This window comes from Pan troglodytes, chromosome 2 (assembly GCF_028858775.2).
Source record: "Pan troglodytes isolate AG18354 chromosome 2, NHGRI_mPanTro3-v2.0_pri, whole genome shotgun sequence".
In the NCBI taxonomy this organism is placed as follows: Eukaryota; Metazoa; Chordata; class Mammalia; order Primates; family Hominidae; genus Pan; species Pan troglodytes.
The window spans coordinates 57,221,073-57,246,036 of record NC_086015.1 but is presented as its reverse complement, the minus strand read 5'-3'; the positions used below and the strand labels follow the sequence as shown (position 1 = coordinate 57,246,036).

The 24,964-nt window shown below is 54.8% G+C and overlaps 1 protein-coding gene and 1 long non-coding RNA gene across 6 annotated transcripts in view; both read right to left on the bottom strand.

Annotated features, from left to right (window-relative positions):
• The window catches only part of LOC134809566 (uncharacterized), a 34,300-nt gene extending 31,520 nt beyond the window's left edge, over window positions 1-2,780 (bottom strand). The window contains exons 1-2 of one of the 2 annotated variants that reach the window (XR_010155606.1): window positions 2,632-2,780; window positions 1,006-1,206 (exon numbers count right to left, since the gene is read on the bottom strand). This is a non-coding gene — a long non-coding RNA (uncharacterized LOC134809566). Of the gene's footprint in view, window positions 1-1,005; window positions 1,207-2,195 lie in introns of both variants that reach the window. The other variant, XR_010155605.1, reaches the window with a different exon arrangement.
• Window positions 2,781-6,880: 4,100 nt separating this feature from the next.
• PRKCD (protein kinase C delta) overlaps window positions 6,881-24,964 on the bottom strand; it is a 31,489-nt gene continuing 13,405 nt past the window's right edge. For all 4 annotated transcript variants that reach the window (XM_016941281.3, XM_016941284.3, XM_063806840.1 and 1 more), the window contains 17 exons: window positions 21,035-21,168; window positions 19,772-19,971; window positions 18,289-18,349; window positions 17,950-18,112; window positions 17,824-17,855; window positions 16,350-16,435; window positions 15,975-16,104; window positions 14,598-14,698; window positions 13,885-13,981; window positions 13,558-13,658; window positions 13,245-13,418; window positions 12,890-12,981; window positions 12,179-12,241; window positions 10,729-10,867; window positions 10,342-10,530; window positions 9,598-9,726; window positions 6,881-7,491 (listed from right to left, as the gene is read on the bottom strand). In XM_016941281.3, the coding sequence (XP_016796770.1) occupies window positions 7,333-7,491; window positions 9,598-9,726; window positions 10,342-10,530; window positions 10,729-10,867; window positions 12,179-12,241; window positions 12,890-12,981; window positions 13,245-13,418; window positions 13,558-13,658; window positions 13,885-13,981; window positions 14,598-14,698; window positions 15,975-16,104; window positions 16,350-16,435; window positions 17,824-17,855; window positions 17,950-18,112; window positions 18,289-18,349; window positions 19,772-19,971; window positions 21,035-21,149 (2,031 nt within the window). In that variant the 5' untranslated portion in view covers window positions 21,150-21,168 and the 3' untranslated portion in view covers window positions 6,881-7,332. The remainder of the gene's footprint in view (window positions 7,492-9,597; window positions 9,727-10,341; window positions 10,531-10,728; window positions 10,868-12,178; window positions 12,242-12,889; window positions 12,982-13,244; window positions 13,419-13,557; window positions 13,659-13,884; window positions 13,982-14,597; window positions 14,699-15,974; window positions 16,105-16,349; window positions 16,436-17,823; window positions 17,856-17,949; window positions 18,113-18,288; window positions 18,350-19,771; window positions 19,972-21,034; window positions 21,169-24,964) is intronic.

Below are 24,964 nucleotides of genomic sequence, written 5' to 3'. Positions count from 1 at the left end.
TAGCTGGGATTACAGGCGCCTGCCACCATGCCTGGATAATTTTTTTTTTTTTTTGTATTTTTAGTACAGATGGGGTTTTGCCATATTGGCCAGGCTGGTCTAAAACTCCTGACCTCAAGTGATCTGCCTGCCTCGGCCTCCCAAAGTGCTGAGATTACAGGCATGAACCACCATGCCCAGCCACTGCCCTGCTCTTGAGCCGGGTCCCCACCCTCGGCTGGGGCAGCTGGCCTCCACCACCCACCTGCTGGAGGACATGAATCCTAAGGCCTTGGGCTTTGGTTATCTGCCACCGTTAGTGCCACAGGCAGCACTAGAGGCCACTCCTAACTTTACCTACTTCTTATCCTTGTCCCTCCTTATACCAGAGCAGGGGAGGGGAAAAGAGAATGAGAGGCAGGCTGTGCTGGGGTGAAGCGAGCGCTCAGTGGACACTCGGTATTCACTCACCTGTGCTCATTCCTTAACACTGACTGGCCACACACCACGTGCTGGGCTCACTGTGGGTTTGCAGTGGGTGGAAAGGACACTGAGTCAGGATTCTGCCCTCTAGGAGGTAGTATGTTGGGGACCAGCTGGCTGTTCTCTTTGAGGGTCTCCCTGCATCCCTGCCACTACCTTCCTGTGCAACCCTGGCCCAACCCCTTCTCCTCTCTGGCCTCAGCTTCCCCACTGTGAATCCATGGATATCCTCACTAGAGACCCATAATCTCCAAGGGTCCTTCCAGCTCCAAGTCAGCCTGCCTGTGCCCATCGTTGCTGCCCTCTGCTGTCCCTGCCTGCCACTGGCTCAATTCTCTCTTATTGGACCCTCTGAGGACAGGACCAGGGTAGGGAGCCCTCGTGTTCTCTGACAGTTCCTGAGCAAGCCCAGGAAAAGAAGGGAGAATGTCCTGTTGTCTCTACAGGAAACATGACAAGGGAACCAACTCGCAGATGGAAGGAGCCCCCATTCCAGAGCTGTAGGCCACATCACTCAACCTCTCAGAGCCTGGGTTTGCTCACCGGTAAAAGGAGAGAGTCCCAGCCGTTTCCTCACGGGGCTGTTGTGACGACGAACTGCAGGCAACCATGCAGGAAAAGCATCAAGCACAGTGCTTGTCCCAGGGTATTCTGACATGGGCTCTCAGGCCACACACCATGAGTGCCAGGCACAGTCATGCCTGCTGAGTGATGCTCGTCAAGGTCCTGGCACACAGCAGCCACCTGTTCCATGAAGGAATATACAAATTTGGGAACAGAGCGCAGCACTGCCCACCCTACTCACAGCTCCTGCATCTACCACCCCAGGTGAAACTGATAGAAAGCTAAACTCCCCTCTCCTAAGAAGAAAAAGGAAAAGTACCTTCCCCAAAGCTCTGAGCTTTATCCAGTACTTAATGTGGGCTGAGCAGCAAATGTCAGGGCTTTCAGAGTTATGTATTTCAGGACAGAGACAGAGAAGAAATTAGGAGTCTTTGTATTAGTCTGTTCTCACACTGCTAATAAAGACATATCGGCCGGGTTCAGTGGCTCATGCCTGTAATCCCAGCACTTTGGGAGGCCGAGGCAGGCAGATCACCTGAGGTCAGGAATTCGAGACCAGCCTGGCCAACATAGTGAAACCCCATCTCTACTAAAAATACAAAAATTAGCCAGACGCGCTGGCAGGTGCCTGTAATCTCAGCTACTTAGGAGGCTGAGGCAGGAGAATGGCTTGAACCTGGGAGGCGGAGGTTGCAGTGAGCCAAAATTGCACCACTGCACTCCAGCCTGGGAGACAGAGCAAGACTCTGTCTCTAAATAAATAAATAAGGCCAGGCGAGGTGGCTCACGCCTGTAATCCCAGCACTTTGGGAGGCCACGGCTGTAGGATCACCTGAGGTCAGGAGTTCAAGACCAGCCTGGCCAACATGGTGAAACCCCATCTCTACAAAAATACAAAAATTAGCCAGGCGTGGTGGCAGATGCCTGTAATCCCAGCTACTCAGGAGGCTGAGGCAGGAGAATCACTTGAACCTGGGAGGTGGAGGTTGCAGTGAGCCAAGATCGCGCCATCGCACTCTAGCCTTGGTGACAGAGTGAGACTCCGTCTCAAAAAAATAAATAAATAAAAAATAAAATAAAATAAAGACATACCTGAGACTGGATAATTTATAAAGGAGTTTTAATTGACTCACAGTTCTGCATGGCTGGGGAGGCCTCAGGAAACTTACAATCATGGCAGAAGGTGAAGCAAACACGTCCTCCACGTGGCGGCAGCAAGGAGAAGTGCAGAGTGAAGTTGGGGGAGGGGGGGAATGTCCCTTATAAAACCATCCAATCTCGTGAGAACTCACTATCATGAGAACAGCATGGAGGTAACCGCCCCCATGATTCAATTACCTCCCACTGGGTCTCTCCCACGATACCAGGGGATTATGGGAACTACAGTTCAGGATGAGATTTAGGTAAGGACACAGCCAAACCATATCAATCTTCTAAGCCCCACTTAAGAAGCCTGATTTAGGAACTGGCGTTCAAGTTCTGAAGACTTAAATCACTGAGGCTATGTGAAGGGCTGATTCAATCTGACGACCAGACTCAAGGAGTGCCCCAAACCTCACACGTCTGGCCTGATCTGGGCTGTGCTGACTCAGGCCTGGCTCTCACCTTTGGGGGCCTTTGTCCCCATTCCTTTCCTTTGCTGTCAGGTCTTGTATTTTCAGCTGCATGTATCTCCCCCTGCCCCAGCCTAAGGAGATAAAGTGCCTGGGAGGATGGTCAGCACGCAGGAAACCACAACCAGCTCCCCAGCCTCTGACATCACAGTCGTCTGGGATCACGTGCTGGGCACAGTCAGGGTGCAGGAGGGAGCTGAAGATCCCATCCAGCTTTGAGGGAGGCCGAGGAAGGGGCAGGTGCATGGTGAGCTCATGGGCACGGTGGCTCACGCCCATAATCACAGCACTTTGGGAGGTCGAGGTGGGAGGATTGCTTGAGCTCAGGAATTTGAGACCAGTCTGGGTAACATGGTGAAACCCCAACTCTACCAAAAATACAAAATTAGCCAGGCAGGGTGGTACATGACTGTGGTCCTAGCTACTCGGGAGGCTGAGGGTGGGAGGATTGCTTGACAAGCCCAGGAGGTCGAGGCTGCAGTGAGCTGTGATGGTACCACTGCACCCCAGCCTGGGTGACAGGTCAAGACCCTGTCTCTAAATAAATTAATAATCAATGGGGGAATGTGGCTGTGACGTTGGAATGGTTGAATTTAGGGCCGTCCGGAGATCCTAAAAATACCAGGGAGCTGTCTAGCTGTAACCTCCACGTCTCTGAACCTCTCCAAAATGGTCACCCAGTACCTCTTTATTGAAATATTTCCCCAGGGAGTAGTGACACGAAGTGAGAACGCCGGCGCTCCCTTCCACGGGGGTCCTCCCCTCCTGGGGTCTGCGGCCTCAGCGCCCGCGAGCCTTCTGGCCGCCAGAGGGCACTGTAGCCCAGCTGGGGCCGCGTGCTTTCCGCACCGTTCTTCCCTAGCCACCAATCCTCCGCCCGTGGTCCTTGCGCAGGCGGGGCGCAGGTTGTGGAGGGGATGCTCGGGCCTCTGCGGGCCAAGACTGGGCCATACAGGCAGGTGACTTCGCCTTCCAGGGTGTGGCCTGTTCAGAGTAGCATTTTCTGGCTTCACCAGGATGACTGGGCAAGATGCAGATTCCCCAACTGGCTCTGGATCTTGGCGCAGGTGGGACCGCAGGGGCAGCTTTCAAAGTACTGATGCCTGGCCCTCCACAGATCACCGAGTAAGTAGACCAGGGCAGCCTGGCATCGGCTTCCAGTGACAGCCAGGGCTGAGACCCGCTGGTTAGAACTTGACATGGGACCAACACACGCTGAATTTGGGAGCCACTGCCTTAAAGGGACTTGGGGTCTCGGCAGTCCATTCATTCATTCATTCATTCATTCATCCATCCATTCATCCATCCATCCTTCCATCCATCCTTCATCTCTGCAGCCCTTTGCTGTGCCTGAGACCTTGGATGCCCTCACGAGCTGGCCCGTGGAACCACAGGGTAGAATCTGGCTGCATCTTTGATTCTCTCAATGTCTCTTTTTGCCGGTCACTTGGCCCTGCACCACTTTCCACGCCAGGAGAGTATTTAACCAGTTCCCCGGCTGCTGGGCCTTCTGCTTGCTTCCAGTTTTTCCATTAATCCATGCAGTGGTGGGCTTCCTGGCAAGCCTTCTGGGGCCCTTGGGTGAAGTTCCCAGGTAGCTCTGCCTGAAAGGCACCACTGGGTCATGAGGCGGGTGCATTTAACCGCCCACCTGCGGTCCAGTTAGAGGACTTGCACTCGAAGTGCAGTGTGCAGTGGACAGGCCTGCTCTCCTGAGCATGTTTCATCCCACCCGGGCACGGGGTCATAGTGGCTGCTGTTTCCTATGCACCTAGTGCACGCTGAGCTCATGCCCTGCACTTAGAGACATCATCACAGTCCACAGCAGCCATCATGGTAATCCCCATTTTACAGTAGAGGAATTTAGGGCACTGGGAGGTTAAGTCATTTACTGAGGTCACACAACCAGGGACATGCACAGTTCGAACCCAGGGCTGTCTAGTAGCCGAGCCCATGCTCCTGCTTCCAGGCCCTCCTGCATCCATGCTGCTTGGCCCAGCACTGATGGGGCACCCAGCTCTGTTTGGCCCTTGCAGGGTGGGGGGTAGGCTGGCTGCTGCTCGAATACCTACTTGGCAGGTGGGAGGCAGGGGGTAGGCTGGCTGCTGCTCGAATACCTACTTGGCAGGTGGGAGGCAGAGGGCAGTCTGCCTGCTTCAGGGTCCCCAGGTCCCAGTGAAAGTGTGGTTCAGGGCCCAGCCTCAAGAGGCATTTCCTGAGGCTGCTGGGTCAAGCCTGGCACCCACCCAATGGCTGGGAATGGGCCTGGAATGGTGTAGCCTCCCAGGCAGTTTGGCAGTGTCCCCAGCAGCTGCTTCCTGTCCTGGGCTGCTTGAGGTGGACCTCACAGGCCCAGCGCCTGTCCTTTCCTGGGCTCTGCCTGGCACCACTGAGTAGTGGACCAACAGTCCTACAAGGGCCTGCCAGAGTCAGTTCCATGAGGCAGCAGGATTAATGGTCTGGTTTTACAGATGAGGAAACTGAGGCCCATGAAGGAACTCATCGAGTGCCCGGTATGTAGGTAGCAGAGTGGAATTCAAACCCCAGGCTTCTGATTCCAGGCACCATGTTCTTCCCACCACCCTCCACTGCCTCTGGCTGATAAACAACCTATTCCCCAGTTCCACACGGGAGGAAACGGCTCGAGTTGCAAGGCTCCGCTTTGGTGCTTCAGGAGGACGCTGGGAGGCTCCGAGTTCAGACACCAACCATGTTTTTGTTCTAACCTCCCTCTGAATGGCTCCATGGGGGTTCTTGGGGAATGTGTGTGTTGTGGCAAAGGCAGGGAACAGGGGGTCTCCAGGCACCTCCTCTGGGCTCCTACAGCCCCAGTGTCCCAGAACAGAGCCTATGCCATGCTGCCAGTTCCTCCACGTGTGAGCCCACAGGACAAGCACTTTCTGAGGTTTTCCCTGCTGTCCTGGACACCCAGGCTGGCCCAAGGCAGAGCAGGAATTCAAGAGGAAGCTTCCTTGAGAAGATAGGAGGTGGGGAGGAGAAGGGGACATTTGGTCTCTTTGGGGAGAGTTTGGCCCCCATCCCTGCAGCCCCCTCCCTGGGCCAGCACCAGCCCCATACCATCCCACCCTCTCCGGTTGTGGAAACTTGTACCTCAGCCCAGAAAAATGAACTTGCTGGAAGTCAGTTGCTTGGCTGCCCAGGCCAGCCAATCCGGTGCTAGGAGTGCCTCACCCCCCTCTAGGGACAGAGGGCCAGGGCTGGACCAGAGGGGCTGAAGAGCAGGCTCTGCCTGAGACCGGTGCCCCAGACAGCAGGGCGGGAACAGAAAGAGGGAGAGGTAGCGAAGGAGGCGGAAGCAATGAAAAGCCAGGAGAGGGGGAGACATGGAAACGGTGGGGAGGAGGGCAGAGCAGACACACTGTCTCCAGCTGTGCACTCTTGGGGGGATGCCGGCACCTCCTGGTCTCCTGGAGCCATTCCTCGCCTGCACGACAGGCACACTGGAGCATGTCTGTCAACCTTGGCCCAGTCACTCAGCATTTTTCCACCTTTCTCTCCCACCCTGCCTGTCTCTCCTTCCCCAGGTAGGCAAAAGCTGCTATGATATAGATTCTAGAATTTAGACACAGACTCCTCTGCGGCAAAGGCAGGGATAAATGGTAATGAGATGAGGAGTTAGAGCTATGGTCTCCTTGCCTTGTCCCCATTTTAGAGGAAACTGAGCCTTTTCCTCCTTCTTTTTCTTCTTCTTCTTTTTTTTTTTTAAAGAGACGGGGTCTCGCTATGTTGTCCAGGTTGGTCTCAAACTCCTGGGCTCACGCAGACCTCCCACCTCAGCCTCCCAAAAGGCTAGGATTATAGGTGTGAGCCACCACGCCCACCCAATACTGAGGCTTAAAATGATCAAGTGACGTGCCCACATCCTTTGGCTACTCTGTGATTTAAATCCAGATATGCTTGAAGCCTGAGCTGTATTTTCTTCCTCTCCCTTGTCCTCCCTCATCTGGGGCCAGCCTCAAAGCCTCTGCTCATGCCTTCTACTTCTCTGCCCTTCCAGAGACAGCTACAGCTGGTCCCATCACCCCACAGAGACATCTGGGGCTCCCTGTCGCCACCCAGAAAAGCTGTCTGCCTTAGGCCCAGGGTCCTGGGGCCAGAGGAAACCCATAAATACAAACACATTTGCATGAAGGCCCAGCAGTTGGCTTCCGGGCCAGTGCTGCCAAAAGTGGGAGTGGCCACCACCAGCTTCCTGGGACAAACGTGTCCTGACAACCAGGTTGGTACCATTTGGTGTTTATTTAGACACACAAATAAACCTGGTGGTTCAAACAGCTTGTGCTCCTTTTTTTTTTTTTTTTTTGTCATATATATATTTTTTTGAAAAAGATCAACATATCACCAGTCCCCCATGGTTTTTCTCTACTGAGCAATATATACAGCCTATTATATATATATATGTCTATGTATATAATATATATTTTCAATAGATAACTACATTCAAGTAATGAAACACAGGATTTACAATTTCCCTCCGAAGGCAGAGGAAAAGCAGATTCACACACAGTTCACAGAGGAAGTACCATGAGAGCCTGGCCAGACGGCAGCCAAGGACGCTCTGGGGGCAGGGGCGGGGCCAGCAGCAGAAGTCACCACAGTCCTACTGGTGCTTATCGTGGGGAGCGGGCAGGTGTGGGTGGAGGGCGGGGCTAGCCTGATCTGTCCAGGAACCTCAATCTTCCAGGAGGTGCTCGAATTTGGGATTCACAAAGGAGAAGCCAGCGAATGCAGATTGGTCCATGGAGTCGATGAGGTTCTTGTCGCTGTAGGAGAGGCGCGCCTTCTCGTTCAGGAACTCCTGGTCAAAGTTACTGTAGTCTCTGGGTGACTTCTACAAGCAGAGGGCAGGGGTGAGCGAACAGGACCTAGGGAATGGCCCTCCAGACACCCCAGGCTGGAGTCCCTGCAGGGCTGGGCCAGGCCAGAGCTGTCCTCACCCAGAACAGAAGACAGAGCCTCCCCTAGCAGCCTGAAAGGAGCCCCATGGGAAGGAGGCTGCCATTTCCCCAAGAGGATGAGGAAAGTGACCAGGGAGCTCTGGGCCTGGGTTAGGAGAGGTGGTAGCCTCTTGCTCAGAGGCCACCGAATCACAGCCCAGGGAGGCTCACTTACCACCTGTTTTTGTGGGGACCGCAAGCTAAGAATGGCTTTCACATTTTTAAATGGTTGGAAAAAAAATCAAAAGAAAAATATTTCATGACATGAAAATTAGGTGAAATTCAAATTTCACTTTCCAAAAATAAAGCTTTTGTAATACACAACCATGCCCATTTGTTGACATACTGTCTATGCCTGCTTTGAGACCATCAAGCCTGAAAAGCCTAAAATATATACTATCAGGCTGTTTACAGGAGAAATTTGCTGATTCTCTGCTCCTGAGGATATGATGGGATGGTAATACAGAAAGACCGCAAGCTGGTGGCCCTTCAGCCAAACTGAACTGGCAAGTACAATCATTTTGGCTTGTACTGGGTTTTAATGGAATTTGAACCTATATTTTATTTATTTATTTTTATTTATTTATTCATTTAGAGATGGAGTCTCACTCTCTTGCCCAGGCTGGAGTGCAGTGGCGCGATCTCGGCTCACTGCAACCTCCACCTCCTGGGTTCAAGTGATTCTCCTGCCTCAGCCTCCTGAGTAGCTGGGATTACAGGTGTGCACCACTGTACCCGGCTAATTTTTTTTGTATTTTTTGTAGTAGAGATGGGGTTTCACCATGTTGGCCAGGCTGGTCTCGAACTGCTGACCTCAGGTGATCTGCCTGCCTCAGCCTCCCAAAGTGCTGGTGTGGGCCACTGTGCCCGGCCTGAACTTATGTTTTAAAATTGAGCAATGCAACCTAAAAATCCAGATTTCCAGCTTCTTTTGAAAACTGGCAGATTAAAGCAGCCCTGGGCCCACTTCCTGCCCACTCTTGGTGCTAAGAGCCCCCTGGACAGCCCCTGCCCCACTGACAAGGGGTACATCACACCTGCTTTGTGTTTCTTAGTGCACAGAAGGAAATCTATCAAAAGTGAGACTGAAAGCAGGCTGTGTGATTTTCTTGCAGCTGGCCTAGCCTGTCAGTTACATGCTCAGCCAGGACACGTCTGAGTTTGAGGTCCCTGGTGTAGGGGAAGTGCTCTGTAGCCTCAAAGCACAAATGTGGGGCGCATTACACAGGCTGCCCAGTGGGAACTGTGTGCCCTGGTGGAGGAGGGGAATCAAACGACAGAAGGGGAGTGGGAAGGAAGAACTGTGGTCACAGAGGGGCCACATAGCCCCAACTTTCTTAGTGGCCCCACCTGCCTCTGCTCTCAGGCTGGTTCCTTGGTAGCCCTGTAGATTCTGGGCCTGTGAGTGAACCATCCCCTCTTCCACCTGGAATGCCTCCCAGCTGTCCCTTGTCTCACTTCTTCCAACGGAGCCTCTCAGACCCACCCTCTTCTCTGCCACCTGGGTTCCTGCTGACAGACCCACTCAATAGCAACGGATCATGTGTCCTGGGGCATCTCTTATACTGTCATCTCGTATCACAAATTGTCATAGGTGTGCAAGTTTCTTATCTCTCCAACTAGCTGAGAGCTCCTCCGGTTCTGGGACTGCATCTCCCACTTTGCTGTGCAGCCCAGCACTGTGCTCTGCATTCAACAGGGACTCAGGATTCCCCATATGTATTGGAAAATGGATTGAATGGAGCGATAAAGTGAGGTCTTAACTCTATTTCCCAAAACAGGGTCCTCTGCATACAGTGGGATCCACAGTCCCCAGTGTGTGCTGAATGACTGAGTCAGGAGGGAGAGGATGAGAATACAAGGGCAGCGGCTGTGACTGAACATGCTGTGGAGATTGCTGGAAGAAGGGAGAGGTGGAAAGCGTGTGAATGATGCAGGAGAGAGGGAGGGCAGGGGAGGAGTAGCTCAGCCTGAAGGCAGCGCAGGGCAGGATCACATACCACTTTGGGCCTGAAGGGTGGCTCCAACCTCCGCTTTTCCAGCAGAGTCCAGTTTATGGTCTTGAAGAAGGGGTGGATTTTGATGTTTCCGGTCACTCCCAGCCTCTTGGTTGGTTCCCTTTCAAAGAGCTGCAACCCAGCAGGGACCCTGGTTAGCACCCAAGGGCCATGGGAAATTGGAGCTTCAGCAAATCCCCAGCAGGCCCAGGGATGCAAAGCCAGGCTTGCCCAGCCCCAGTCAGCCTGGGGAACGGTGGGGCTGAGGGAGGCCACTCTGGCCTGCAGTGCTCCCAGTTCCCCCGGAGATGACAGGCTCTGGGCTGGACATCTGTGACTCTGCTGGTGGAACTTTTTATTATTTACTATCTGCCTGGCCCACAGCTGAGCATCATATGTTTCTATTTTCTTCCCAACAACTCTGTGAGTCAAGTCTGCTCATAGCCCCATTTTACAGATAAGGAGACAAACTCTGAGAGGTTAAGTGACCAGCTAGTCCCAGGCAGAGCCAGCGTTTGGCCTCGGGTCTGTCTCCTGACCCTGGGCCCTTAGTCACCATGTCAGGCTGATTCTATGCACAGGACTCAGACAGGAGTTCCTGGGAACATGGTGAGAGAGCAATACCCCGTATGTTAGGACGGCAGCACCACTGAGGCTGCCATTCCAGAGACAGGAAGCTCCTCACCCAAAGCCCAGTGTCTGCCAGCCCCTGCCCCAGCCCAGCCCAGCCCAGCCCAGGGCCTCCACCTTCTCCAGGATGTCCTTGGACTCCTTGGTGATCCAGCGGGGATAATGTGGCGTGTCCACACGGATGGACTCGAAGAGTTCATCCTCATCATCACCATGGAAGGGGGACTGGCCAATGAGCATCTCGTACAGAAGGACCCCGAAAGACCACCAGTCCACAGAGAATGTGTACTTCAGGCCCTGTAGGATCTGGTGGGGGGAGAGCAGCAGGTCAGCAGGAGCTGAGGTGCTGAGGCTGAGAGGGGCCCCTGGGCACGAAGCCTAGCCAGGCCGCCTCAGCCTATGGGCTTTGGCTTGGACATCACTGCCCTTGGGAAGCCTTCCCTGGCCCACCGTGGGGAGGCAAGGTGCCTGACTGAGTGGGGGGCTGGAAGGGTATCAGCTCACCTCAGGGGCGATATAGTCAGGGGTGCCGCAGAAGGTGCTGGCCCGGTTCTCCCCGAATATGTTCTCTTTGCACATCCCAAAGTCGGCAATCTTGATGTGGCCATCCCGGTCCAGCAGCACATTGTCCAGTTTGAGGTCCCTAAGGACAGGGGACAGGTAAGAGTCAGCAGGGGACATTTCTTCTCCTTCCAACCCTGCCCCCCATGTCCTAATTTTCAGCCGTATTAGTCCAGGACTGTCCCCAAGGGTACAAGGGAATGAGAAACAGAAAAGGAAGCAGAAGGAGAAAGAGATCCTAAAAACAGGTGCTTTTTGCAAGTCCCCCCTGTGTGCTAAATGCTGGGCATACACTGCCCTACTTCCTGAAGCCCAAATGGGGCTCAAACAGGTGATGTCACTCGCCCAGGGTCCCCTAGCAGTCAGCAGCAGAAGTGACCCCCAGGTTCAGGTTTGTCTACTTCCCACAGGCAGAGACCATGTCTATATTTAGTAATTAGTCATTTGAGTATATACTTAATGCATATGGGAACTAGAAATGGCAAACAGTACAAAGTCTGCCTTCCACTGAGCTCAATCATGAGGCTCTCCTTAGAGCAATTCTAAGCGTGGACAAGCATATGGCAGCATGCAGCTCGCTCCCACTTTTTTTTTTTTTTTTTTTTTTTGAGACACAGTCTCATTCTGTCACACAGGCTGGAGTGCGGTGGCATGATCTCAGCTCACTGCAACCTCCGCCTCCCGGGTTCAAGCAATTCTCCTGCCTCAGCCTCCTGAGCAGCTGAGATTACAGGCATCCACCACCATGCCCAGCTAACTTTTGTATTTTTTAGTAGAGACAGGGTTTCACCATGTTGGTCAGGCTGGTCTCGAACTCCTGACCTCAGGTGATCTGCCCACCTTGGCCTCCCAAAGTGCTGGGATTACAGGCGTGAGCCATCGCGCTCAGTCTCCCTCCCACGTTTTAAAGCCTGAATGCTAATATTCGATATACACTTTCCCACAGGTGGTTTTTCCCCTTAACAACATATCTTGGCATTATCCCACATCAGTACACAGAGCCTGACCTCAGCCTTTTTGGTGGGTGTACAGTTCCCACCATAGGATGGAATCATAACTTATTAGATGACACTTTATGGAAGGAGTCCCTTCTGGCAGAAGCTTAGATGACTCGATGGGGCTTCAGAGCGAGACTGACGGCTCCAAGGATGGGTGGGGCGATGGTGGCAAATATAAGCAGTGAGTTCCTAGTTCCTGAAGCTGAGCCAGCCTCAAATGGTGGCCACAGGAATGCTAACACCAGGGTGGGAGGCATAGGCAAATACCCAGCTAAAGATTGATTTCCAGCAGAGAAGGAACTGGAGTTGGGGGGATCCTGCTTGGAGCATTTCAGAAGATATGATGGGGCTGGAGCCTCCCCTCCCAAGAGCCCCCGCTGCCCTCACCCCCGCACCTGTAAATGATGCCCTTGCTGTGTAGAAACTGCAGTCCACACATTATCTCAGCGGCATAAAACCTGGGCAAGAGAGAGGGATAAAGTGTTCCGGGATCTCTGCCGAGCAGCCTCTGCTTCTCCTCGGGCCCTCAACCCCACTTCCAGGAGCAAGAAATGCTGCAAATAACTCCATGGACAACCTGAGCATGATCAAGTACATCTTGTATCAGGCAAGTGGGGGCTGGCAGCCCAGGCAGAAAGTTCTGAAGGGAAAGCTCTCAGTGAGCCAATTCTCTAAGAGTGTATGCATTTACATGCATGTACATATGTGTTTGCATGCATGCACACACACACACACACACACATACACGGTTAGTTTGGGGTAAGGGGCATGTGAATGGGGAAAAGCAGGTCTGGGGGCCACGCACCAGGGTCCTGTGTCCTGTGTCATGCAGGACCACCATTTGCAAGGCTGCCCTGGCTGTGGCCCACGGAGCGGCCAGGACCCAGAGTATTTGCGCTGCGCACCCAGCCGCAGCTCACTTGCCACCCATGGCTTCCTGTGTGGTGCGGACCCAGGCTGCCCCCACATCTCCCCAGTTGCCGCTCTAGCCCAGGCTGGCTTTTCTAGGGAGAGGGAAGAAGGCATGGAGGGCAGACTGGAAGTGGGCTCTGAGCCAGTAGCCCTTCCTCCACACTGGGCCCTTCCCCACCATGGCCCTTACGTACGTGGCACGGTAGAGTTCAAAGCGGCCTTTGTCCTGGATGTGGTACATCAGGTCCCCCCCGTTGAGGAACTCCATCACAAAGAACAGGTGGTCCTGGGGTGGGAAGGGTGGTGAGCAGGGGTGAGGAATAGGCAGGAGGCTCCCTCACCGAGGGTCACTGGGGCCAAGCCCCAACAGGAAACAGCAGGGACAGGCCCTGGCTGAGGTGTACAACTCTGCCCTGGGAGGCATGAGTGGGGAAAGCATGGCCCTGCCTTAAGTGGCCTGAGCGGGAGACACAGCCCTGACTGAGGGGGGCTGAGGAGCTGTGGGACATGGCTGTGGCATGGGGCGGTGACGGCAGGAGGCCCAGGCACCTTGGTCTGGAAGGTGCAGATGAGGTGGGTGAGAAAGGGATTCTCTGCGGCAAGTGTCAGCACCCGCTTCTCAACCATGGTGCATTCCACGTCGTCGTCAATCAGAACCACATCCTTCTTGAGGGCCTTGATGGCAAAGTACTCTCCTCTGCCCTTCAGCTCTCCAAGCAGCACCTGATGGGGAGACACGGGTGCTGAGCAGGTGAGGACAGGGCAGGGGCCACAGCCCGATTCACAGACTCCCACCTCAGCCACCTAAGCGGGAAGAAGCCAGGGTGGGGTGGGAAGCAGGTGCCCGGCTCACAGCCCTCACCTTCCCGAAGCTGCCTTTGCCCAGGACCTTGTGGAAGATGAAGTTGTTGATGTTGCACTTGCTGCTGCCCTCCCAGATCTTGCCGTAGGTCCCACTGTTGTCTGCCCGAGAGATGGCACCTCCTCAGATCGGGGTCTCAGTCTACACAACTCCCCTCCCCCGGGGCCTGGGGTAGGCTGGGGGAAGGGGCCTCAGAGAGGAAGGGGCTCGCTCCCCAGGACCGGTGGTTCCTTCCATGTCTCACTTGACAATGGAAGGGAGGACAGTCCCCTTTCTTTGGCCTCAGGGGGAATAAAAACTGTAATGGGGCAATGGACCCAGCTTCACCTTGCATGTCCTCCCCAGCAACTCCGGTCTTCTTCTCGAAACCCTGATATATCCCAACAGGCTCTGTGGAGGCTGAGTCTGATCTCCGGGAGGCTCTCTGGGGAGGGAGCAGAGGTGGGGGGCCAGATGGTCAGACCATTATCAGAACTCCCAGCCCAGAAGGAAGACCCCCAAGTATAACTCCACCCTTAACACCAAGAGGAGACAACAGGCCCCCTACTTGGGCTGCGTGTACACACACGCACTCTTCCAGGAGCCCAGAGAAGCCTTGGTGGTCTGAAAGGCTCTGATTACAAACAGAAGTTTTGTAAACGGAACCCTACCTTCCCAACCACTCACTCGATAGATTTTATTTGACTATTTAGCTTCATTTCTGATTGATTCTAAAATTTTACCTTTAGGTTTTGTGGCATCCCTCAAGCCCCACCCACATACAAACGTCCACACCCAAAGTCTTAGTTCAAAGTGTTCCAACACCCACTCCTGTGGTCCCCAGGTTCACCCTCAAGTAAAGAACTGCCTGAATAATGAATTTCTTATGAAAAAAAGCCCCCCTCCCTCTGCTGCCTAAATTCTTGAGTTGCATCTTCCCGAAGTAGAGTCCTGGGTCTAAATATATCCTGGCTATCTGTGGCTCCCCAGCAGTGGCTGTAAGCCTTGACTGTCCCTGACCCCACTGCCCTGTGTCCAGGGTCCACATGGCACCTGCCCACCTGGGTGACTTGGTTCAAGGCCTCAGCCAAAAGCTTCTGGTTGATGCCGCAGAGGTTGGCCACCTTCTCCCGGCATTTATGGTGCACATTCATGCCGCAGTCTGGGGTGAGGGAGAAGCGGTGCTGTCAGTCTCAGAGCTCAGCCAAGGGCAGGGGGCAGTGTATGAGAGGCGCAGGAGAGCAAGAGAAAAGAGGGCTTCAGTGGGGTCTGCTGGGTTCCAGTTTCTAGGAAAACATTGATCTGAAGCCATCATAAATACTTCGATCTCTCTCTCTCTTTTTTTTTTTTTTGAGATGGAGTTTCCCTCTTATTGCCCAGGCTGGAGTGCAGTGGCGCAATCTCGGCTCACCGCAACCTCTGCCTCCTGGGTTCAAGTGATTCTCCTGCCTCAGCCTCCTGAGTAGCTGGGATTACAGGCATGCGCCACCATATCCGGCTAATTTTGTATTTTTAGTAGAGACGGGGTTTTTCCATGTTAGCCAGGCTGGTCTCGAACTCCCGACCTCAGGTGATCCACCCGCCTCGGCCTCCCAAAGTGCTGGGATTACAGGTGTGAGCCACCACGCCTGGACAAGCATTTCAATCTTTCATGATTTTTGTTGTTGTTGTTGTTGTTGTTGTTGAGACAGAGTCTCACTCTGTCACCCAGGCTGGAGTACAGTGGCATGATTTCGGCTCACTGCAAGCTCTGCCTCCTGGGTTCATGCCATTCTCCTGCCTCAGCCTCCCGAGCAGCTGGGACTACAGGCGCCCGCCACCATGCCCGGCTAATTTTTTTGTATTTTTTTAGTAGAGACAGGGTTTCACCATGTTAGCCAGGATGGTCTCGATCTCCTAACCTCATGATCCGCCCGCCTCGGCCTCCCAAAGTGCTGGGATTACAGACGTGAGCCACCGCGCCCAGCCAATCTTTCATGATTTAAAGAAAAAGGAAAAACCAGAAGACAGGGACCTAATTCGAAACCCTTTAAAGAACATCTGGGTCAACTTAAGCCGCTTTCCCTCCAGGGTCTTCTGTCTCATCTCTAAGTGAAGCAGAGGGCAGGGGAGGCCTGTCTGGGCGCCTGTCGGTGTGCACCAGGCCTGGCTTCAGCACCCTCTGCCCACTGGCCCCTCACAGGGACTCTCTAGGTCCTGCTTTTCTCCTCTAAATGGCTCAGAGGGGTGGAGCCGCCCACCTGTGGTCACACAGCAGGTAAGTGGCAGAGCCAGTCAGGCCAGTGGGGAGGGTCCACCAAGGCCTCACCCTCATCAGGTCCCTGAATGAGGTGCCCGTCTCCAGGTGAGGAGGCGAGGGTGGCGTGAGGTGGCTGGAATTCACAGCAGCACCAGCTGGGAGTGCCCCTCCTGCAGCCCAGGGGCGGGGTGGCACGCACCTTCACACTTCAATCCCTGCTTCACCAGTCCCCAGAGCAGGCTGCCGCAGTGGTCACAGAAGGTGGGGCTCATGTAGTTGTGAACCTTGAAGCGGTGCGGCATGTCGATGTTGAAGCGTTCTTTCTGGAACTGGAGGTGGGGGTATCACAGGCTGAGGGTCACGTGCCAGCTCCAGCGCCTTCTTCAACCCCTAGCTCTCCCCCAACCCTGGGCACAACAACATCCCAAGAGAGCTCCACTGGGAGAGGCAAGGAAAGACTAAGAAAAATGGGGAGGGAGGGTAAGCTCCCCAGGGAGGGTGGGGAGAGGGCGCAAATCCCTCCCATCTGGCCAAGCCCCCCAGATCCCCAGCCCTGCCCCGGACCCAGGCTCACTATAGTGTCCCGGCTGTTGGCCGCGGTGCCAGTGCATCTGCCGATGATCTTGTCGATGCATTTCTTGTGGATGGCAGCGTTACATTCTTGAAGAGGCACAGGCCCAGGAGGGGGAAGGGAAAGCACCGGGAGGGGCAGAGTCTATGAGCTGGTGCCTGCCGACCAGTCCAGCCCTCTACACAAAGCCACCGTTCTCCTGACCACCCACACCCTCACCCCGCAGAGGCCCAGTGCTTGAGTCTTCCTCCCGCCAGCCCTCAAAGGAGGAGCCTGGAGAGGACGGGGCGGAGAGGACAGGCCAATCTGCAGGGGCTTAGAAAGAAGGAGTCCTAGTGGGCAGGGAGGTGGGCAGAAGTTAGCGGGCACAGGGCATCGCAATACGAGAAGCGGGGGCAGTTCTTCCAAGCCCTGGGATAGCAAACGGCTCCTAAATGCCCTCTCTTACACATGCACATGGACATGCCTCAAAACAGACACCTGTACATACACACAAAGCATGTGTAATAATGATAACAGACTTCTTACACAGAATGGCTACCAGTGGAAGGCACTTAAAATACAGCTTTACATATCTTATTCCATTTGATCTTCACAATGACCCTATTATACATTATAGTTATATCTAATTTGTAGATGAGGGCCAGGCACGATGGCTCACGCCTATAATCCCAGCACTTTGGGAGGCTGAGGTGGGTGAGTCACTTGAGGTCAGGAGTTTGAGACCAGCCTGGCCAACATGACAAAGCCCCTATTCTACTAAAAATACAAAAATTAGCCGGGCATGGTGGTGCATGCCTGTAATCCCAGCTACTCAGGAGGCTAAGGCAAGAGAATCGCTTGAACCTTGGAGAGGGAGGTTACAGTGAGCTGAGATCGCACAACTGCACTCTAGCTTGAGCAACAGAATGAGACTCAGTCTCAAAAAAAAAAAAATTATAGATGAGGAAACTGAGGCACAGAGAGGTTAAGTAACTTTGCCTAAGGCCCTATAGCTAGGAAGTGGTAGAGCTGGGATTCAAACCCAGGCAGTCTGGCTGCAGCCTGCGGCGCCTCGTGCATACACCCTCAGGGACAGAGTGTGCTCACACCTGTGTACTCAGAGACACCCACATCTACACAGAAGCACATGCAGCCACTATGTGCCAGTAAAGGACCTATCATTGCCTCTTCGGGGAAAAGAGGCCTGGTGCATGGCCTGGGCTGGTTTCTGCGTGAATACTCTACTGTGCCCAATTGCCATCCACCAACTCCCCGTCACTGAATGCGGAGCTGGGAAGAGATGCGCAGAACTGGTTTTCCAGAGCAGCAGCAAACCAGCCCCAGCACTCGCTGAACTCAGCTGCTGTATCTACACTGGGAAAACTCACGTGCATACACTCTCTGAGCGCACACAGGCACTGGCATACACACAGGCACTGGCACACGTGAGCACACATGGGTACATACGTACAAACTGGCCTGTGGAGACACTTACGCCTGCATTTGTAGCCTTGCTTGTTGAGGCCCCTGAAAGGCAAAACCCAGGCAAAGTGAGTGAGCGGGGACCGGGATAGGCCCCCACTACCCTGCACCACCACCAGTGGGCATGGCCAGTTCTCACCAGACAAAGTCTTTGCACACAGAACAGAAGGTGGGTTGCCCAAAGAAGGTGGCGATAAACTCATGGTTCTTGATGTAGTGGATTTTGGCCTGTTTGATGGCTCCGCGGCGGTTCATCGTTGGGAACTTGGCCTCGTCCTCACTGCGCATAGACTGTTTGCAATCTGGTGACCATGGAGTAGGGAAGTCAGCCCTGGTATCTGGAAGGGGTGGCACCCCTACAGTCCCTCCCAGGGTGGTCCTGGACAGCTCTGCCGAAGGGAGCAGCTTCCCTACACCTCAGTGCTGGCTCTGCCTCTGAACCCGGCAAGGGAGCCCTCCACCCCCCGGGAGTTCTTACCCACGTCCTCCAGGAAATACTGAACAGACATCAACACCTTGGCCTGAGGCTGCAGGTCCAGCTGTTGGGGGCCAGAGGCCAGGGGAGAACAAGGTCAGTGAGGGCAGCCTGGGCCAGGCCAAACTCAGAACCCACCCCCATGGCTGGTCCCCCAAGGCCAAGGCAGCCCCCCAAGGCCTAGCCAGACACTTGTCTGCCCAGTGTGGGCAGGGCCCCGCCTGAGCCCCACCCCCACCCTGTACCCAGGGGTATTATTACATTTAGGGAAGTGAAAGGGTCCAGCCCACACCCAGCCCAGACACATAGCTGGGGAACAGAGCGGGAAGGGAAATTCCCCACCCCTACCCGCTGCAGCCCCCTTAGCAAGGATCTTAGAATGGAGGCCCCTACCCGTGTGCACATGCGGAGAGAGACAGACACACTCATCCTCGTGCACACACGCTGCTCCTCCCTCTGTGCCGAGGGCTCCTCAAGCAGACTGGACAGTCTCGAGGGTGGGACCTGAGCCTCTATCCCCTCACCTCCCCCAAGACCTAGACCTGGTGACTGATATCCTCCCTTGGGGGAGTGGAGACAGCACAGCCAGAGGCCCCTCTGTGTCCCTGCCTGACTGGCCAAGGGTCAGTACAGCCCTGTGTTAACCTCTCTCCCATCCCAGCCCCCTCACCCCTCTCAGGAGGCTGATCAGAGCCTCCAATGGTCACAGGGCCTTTCCTGGTGGAGACATCTTGGTTACATCCCACATGTAACCCCAGGGGACTTCTGCCAGCACTGGCATCCTGTCGCCACCCAGAACACACAGCTGCACATGGCCAGGTGGCCACATGCTTGTGCAGAGTCTCCATTTCAGCAGGTAAGTCTCCATTTCAGGGGAGACCGTCAGCCTCCCCTTCTCCCACCTCCTTGCTGTTAAAGATCACTATGTTGCCCCCTCAATGGCCGCCAAGGCCTAGAATATATGCGAAGATTCCAAAAAGAACTGGAATAATGGGTGCCTCTGGGAAGGAGGCCTGGTGGCCTGGTGTTGGGGCAGGGGCACACCCTTTTATGCAGTTAAAAATGTTTTACTATGTGCATATCCTGCCTTTCCAAAATTAAAAAGGAAAAAGTAGTCACAATAAGGAAGTTGGCCGTCTTTAGCACCTGCTATGTGTCAGGTTCTGCAATAAGCCCTGTACATCCAGCTGCTCCTTTCATTTGAACAACTGACCCTGAGGTAGGCACATTTAGTAGTGCCTTCTCTTAACAGATGCGGAAGCAGAAGCTCAGAGAGGCTGGGAATCTGGTGAATTGCAGAGCCAGGATTCACACCCAGGACATGTTGGCCACAGGGCTGGACTGGTGGCCAGCACAGGGCCCGGTGCTCTTCAGCTGTGCTCACTGACCAAGCCCGCGTGCGTGCACGCACACACACGCATGCGTGCACACACACACAGACACACACACACACACACACACACGGTGGGGCTCGTGCGCCCCTTACCCAGAACTCAGCCTTGCCATTGTTCTTCTTGCAGCGCTCGGCCAGCACCGACACACCCACGGTCACCTCAGACACTGGCTCCTCTGCTGCCCGCATTAGCACAATCTGGATGACGCGCCCCTCGTAGATGTGGGCATCGAACGTCGACTTCCACTCAGGATACATGGTCGGCTTCTTCTGCACCAGTGTTTTCCCACGCTCTGCAACAAGGCCAGGCAGGGAAGGTTGGGCCATGGCCCCTCTGTCCCTCCCTCCTAGACCTCCACGGCCTTCCCCTGGCAGAATCTGCCCGACTCTCCTGCCTTGAGGGCCTGCTGTGGTTCCCCAGTGTCCTCTAGAGCACAGAACTACCTTGGGCACCCTGCTAGGTCCTCCCTCCAGGCCTTTGTTCCTGCTGTTCCCTCTTCCTCTGATCCTCTTGCTCCAGCTCCATTTAAATGTCGCCTGCCCTTATGCATTCATGCAGGGAACATGGGCTGACAGCTCCTGCATGCCAGCCATAATATTCGAGGTGCGGAACACAGCTGAAAGAAAAGCTACATCCAGGGCCTGTCCTCCTGGATCCCCAGGCCCGGGTGGCGAATGCACCAACTCCTTCCTCAAGTAACTGTTAAGTCACAGTTGTGATGAGACTGAAGAGGGCAAGGCTGGTAGTGCTAGACTTGCCTATGGTCAAGTGGCCACAGGGTCAAGCCTAAGGGTCAGGGAAGATTTCCTAGAGGAAGGAACAGTTCAGCTGAGACCTGAGGGACAAATAGGGGTTCACCAGGCCAGGGCAAAAGCAAGAGGGAATGATGTGAGGTATGCGCTTCCTCCAGGAAGTCCTCCCTGACCTCAGGTTCAGAGGGTGCCTTCTCTGGGCTTCCCCATTGCAGGACTCACTGCTTTTTGACGTGCCTGGTTTCCCCACCTGACTATGAACCCCATGAGGGCAGGGCCAGGTTAGTCCTGGAGCATGACAGTATCCTCAGTGCCCAGCACAGGCCCTGGCACAAATGGACATGTAAAAATTGCTGGGTAAAACAACCAGGGAGGCGGAACCAGAAACTCCAAGCCTTCCAAGGAGGGCTCAATTTGGCCAGTGTTTGCAGCCCTATAGCGACTCAGTGGCCTGTGCCTTCATAGCTGAGTGGGGCAGGGAGTCAAGGATGAGGAAGAGCAGAATCCTTCAGAGGTTGCAGGGAACAAGGCCAGGCCCCCTCCAGTCCTTCCAGCTGGGCCCAGATTCCCAGCCCCTCTCCAGGGTCCAGCCTCCAGGCCTACCTGTGCTGAGCGCCTCCTTCATCTTCACGGCACAGAAGGGCTGGTTCGCCTCGTCCTCGGCCTGCAGGGAGCCCAGCTCATAGGAGTTGAAGGCGATGCGCAGGAACGGCGCCATGGTGGGGCCTGCAGTGGGGCTGTGCACACAGAGGGGTGAGGCCAGGCGGCCGGGCGGGACCAGCGGGAACAGTCATGGGCAGCACTCAGGGACCCGCTCCCCCAGGGCTCTCCTATGATTGGGTTTGGCCCACATGATGCACACACACACTAGTCTCAGTTGCCAGTGTTAAAAACTGAGAGGTTTGCCAGGCGCGGTGGCTGACGCCTGTAATCCCAGCACTTTGGGAGGCCAAGGTAGGCAGATGGCCTGAGGTCAGGAGTTTGAGACCAGCCTGACCAACATGGTGAAAAGCCATCTCTACTAAAAATTAGCTGGGTGTGGTGGTGCATGCCTGTAATTCCAGCCACTCGGGAGGCTGAGGCAGGAGAATCACTTGAACCCGGGAGGCGGAGGTTGCAGTGAGCCAAGATCACACCACTACACTGCAGCCTGGGTGACAAGAGCCAAACTCCGTCTCAAAAAAAAAAACAAAAACAAAAACAAAAACAAAAATATTGAGAGGTTTATGTAAGTCTGTATTTGCGGTGTCTCTGGTAAAACTGGAAAATGTGATGTTGGGCCCACTGGGCAACAGCCAGCTAGCACTGGGATGGCTGGCTGCCCTCCATCAATCTACCCCAGGCCAGGGGCACTCTCTTCACTCCTCCTACCTGGGCCCTGGTGGCATTTGCATCTGTCATCCCTAGATATTCATTTGGGGAGTCACTCAGTGACTCCCTAAGTACCCTATTGCTGGGTACCTGCTCCATGCCAGGCACCTGGTATGTGCCATTGTCACCTGGTAAGGGGACAGGACAGTACTGCCTCTTTCTCCCATCCTGCCCCATGCAGCCCTTCATGATTTTCTAAGTTTGGGGTTTTTTCTTCATAACTACCCAGGCAGACAAGCAGTGCCAAGATAAACACCCCCCACTTTGCGGATGGGGAAACTGAAAGCCTAAGGCAGAATCAGAACCAAAAGCTGACATTCCACTAACTTGGCACCCACTCTGTTCAGGGATCAGGGCAGTGAGAGGCTCTGCCTACATCAGTGTGCCTGACCCTTCTAACTTGACCCCTTGGGGTCAAGTGCCTCTCGCTTGCCTGGAAGGTTGCCTGCACCTTCAAACTAATTATTTCCCCAAATATAAAACAGGTGGGCATGGTGGCTCACTCCCATAATCTTGGTACTTCAGGAGGCCAAGGTAAGAGGATCGCTTGCGGCCAAGAGTTCAAGGCAGCAGAGTGCCACGCAGTGCACTCCAGCATGGGTGGCAGAGTGAGACCCTATCTCTTAAAAAAAAAAAAAACCCAAACTGCCCAGGCGCGGTGGCTCATGCCTGTAATCTCAGCACTTTGGGAGGCCAAGGCGGGCGAGTCACCTGAGGTCAGGAGTTCGAGACCAGCCTGGCCAACATGGTGAAACCCCATCTCTACTAAAAATACAAAAACTAGCCAGGCGTGGTGGCGCATGCCTATAATCCCAGCTACTTGGGAGGCTGAGGGCAGAAGAATAGCTGGAACCTGGGAGGCAGAGGTTGCGGTGAGCTGAGACTGCGCCATTGAACTCCAGCCTGGGCAACAGAGCGAGACTCTGCCTCAGAAAAATAAAAATTAAAAAAAACCCAAACTGTATTTTAATGTTGAATGTAACGCTGAACGTGCCTTGCAGATTCATACACAGCAGCCTCCAACACTCCTGGCTTTCTCGCCATTCTCTAAGTTAATGTTCACTACAGTAAGTGACTCCAAGGGGCTCCTCAGGTTGCCACTTGTGAAGGACACACAGGTGTGCAAGCACCTATGTGCACACTGGCTCCTGCCCAGGCCCCACAAGGCTGCTCCATAGCCTTGGTTGAGGGAGCGCTCACTCGATTTTGTGCACATGCACATGTATTCACTCCATCCTGAACATAAGCCAGCACACAGGGGCACACTCAGACACACACGTGTGCATGCACACACAACAGCTGCCCAGCCCCAGATGACTTCCTCCAGCTCCTGCACAAGGTGGCCAGAGCAGCGGCCAGCTCTGCTGGGAGCTCCCAGCTCAGATGAGCTCACAGCAAATGCTGACCTCACCCTGCAGCCCAGCCCAGTGAGTCCAGGCAGCCCTCTGAGGCCAGCAGCTGCCAAAGCAGAGAGCAGGACCCAGGCAGGGCAGACCCCACCACATCCCTTGCCCGGCCTTGGCTCCTACTCAGTGGATGTGAGAGTGGGTGTGCAAGCTCACACCTGAGCCCAAGTCCCGAAGCCTTCAGCCTGACACCAGCAGGTGGCCTGTGTGCCAGGCCAGCTGCCCTTGACCTCTTGGTGGGCCAGGGAGAGAGGGCCAGTTGGGGGCTGCTGCTGGCTGCTCCCCAGGCTGCAGCATGCATGAATCGGTGTGTGTGAGGTTGCACGGGTCTACAGGAATGTGATTATATGCAGCCATGGGAGTGGGTGGCACATGGTGGGCACTCAGTTGATACTGGAGTGAAAAGCAAGCTGCGTGGGCCTGGCCTCGCATATGTGCAGGAATCTGGGTGAGCATCCCAAACCCGTAAGCAAGACGGACATCTTGCCCCTTTTGCTGCCTGGCTTGTCCCTGAGGGTCCAAGAGATCCAGCACCCAGGTGAGTGCTCCCTGGGTCTGGAATGATTGGCAGGTCTGTGTCCACACATCCAGGGCCTAATCCCAGCAGATGCAGCTCTGCTGTTAGGAAAACCTGGAGACCCAGATGGGGCAGTAGGCAACTTCTGAGTGCCTCGGAGGATGATGAGGGTTGAGGGGACAGGGGCACAGGGATAAAGGAGGAGCAAGTGTGTTGCAGGTGGCCTGGGCTCCTAGGGGAGAGAGGCTCAGGGCAGCACATATGGCAAAATGATGGCCAGGCCGCCTGGGTGCTGCATCCTGACACCAACGTTGCCTTGGCTGTGGACTCTGTGCAGGTCACTTGACCTTTCTGAGCCTCAGCCCCCCCATTTCCTGATGAGCAATAGTCTCTTGGCTCAGGGTTGTGGGGATAATGAGAACTCACGTAGGATAAGGGCTACAATCAACCCAACAGGCCATGGGGAGGGGGTTCCTCTTACCACTATCACCCCCTCTCACTGCAGCACCCATCCCTCACTGTGCACCTCCCTTCGCAGTTTACAAAGCGCACTCACATCCCCCACCGCATCCATTCCGCCTGCCCAGCAGCCTGGGAAGACAGTCCTGGTTACAGATCCCACTGCTCAGAAAGGGAAACCAGGTCTCCATGAACATACAACTCACTCAGGAGCACCAGATGCTCCAACACCGGCCAGCCAGGTCCTCCTCCCAGCCACCAACCCTTGGGGCCCAGCCCTGACAGCCCACAGGCTCCATGGCTTCCCCTACCCCCGGCCTGCCCAGCAGGAGGTATGCATGGGGACCACCCCAGGACTGCATGGAGGGTGGAGGAGAGAGTGGGTCAGAGAAGCCCCAGGAGGGTGAGGCAGAGCCCAGGACCTGCCCACCCAAGGGTGGCCCTCCAGCTCTCTCAGGCCACACTCAGAGCAGCTGCTGCTCACAGTTAGAAGCCACTGGAGGGAAAACCACAAACACAGCAGGCCCCAGCCCTAAACCTGCACTGCCAGGCTGCAGTGCCATGAGAACTGGGGAGCCATGGTCTTCGTGGGCTGCCCTGAGACTAACCAGCAGTAACCATAGCGTCAGACCCAACCTCCTAAGACTAAAACCAGGGCATGGGCTCCGGCCAGGTTCTGCCACCAACTCTGTCCCTGTTTGTACTACCCAGAGCCCCACATCTTCTTCCATCACTGTGTGACCCTCAGAGAGGTCCTGGGCCTCTCTGAGCCACAAGTCC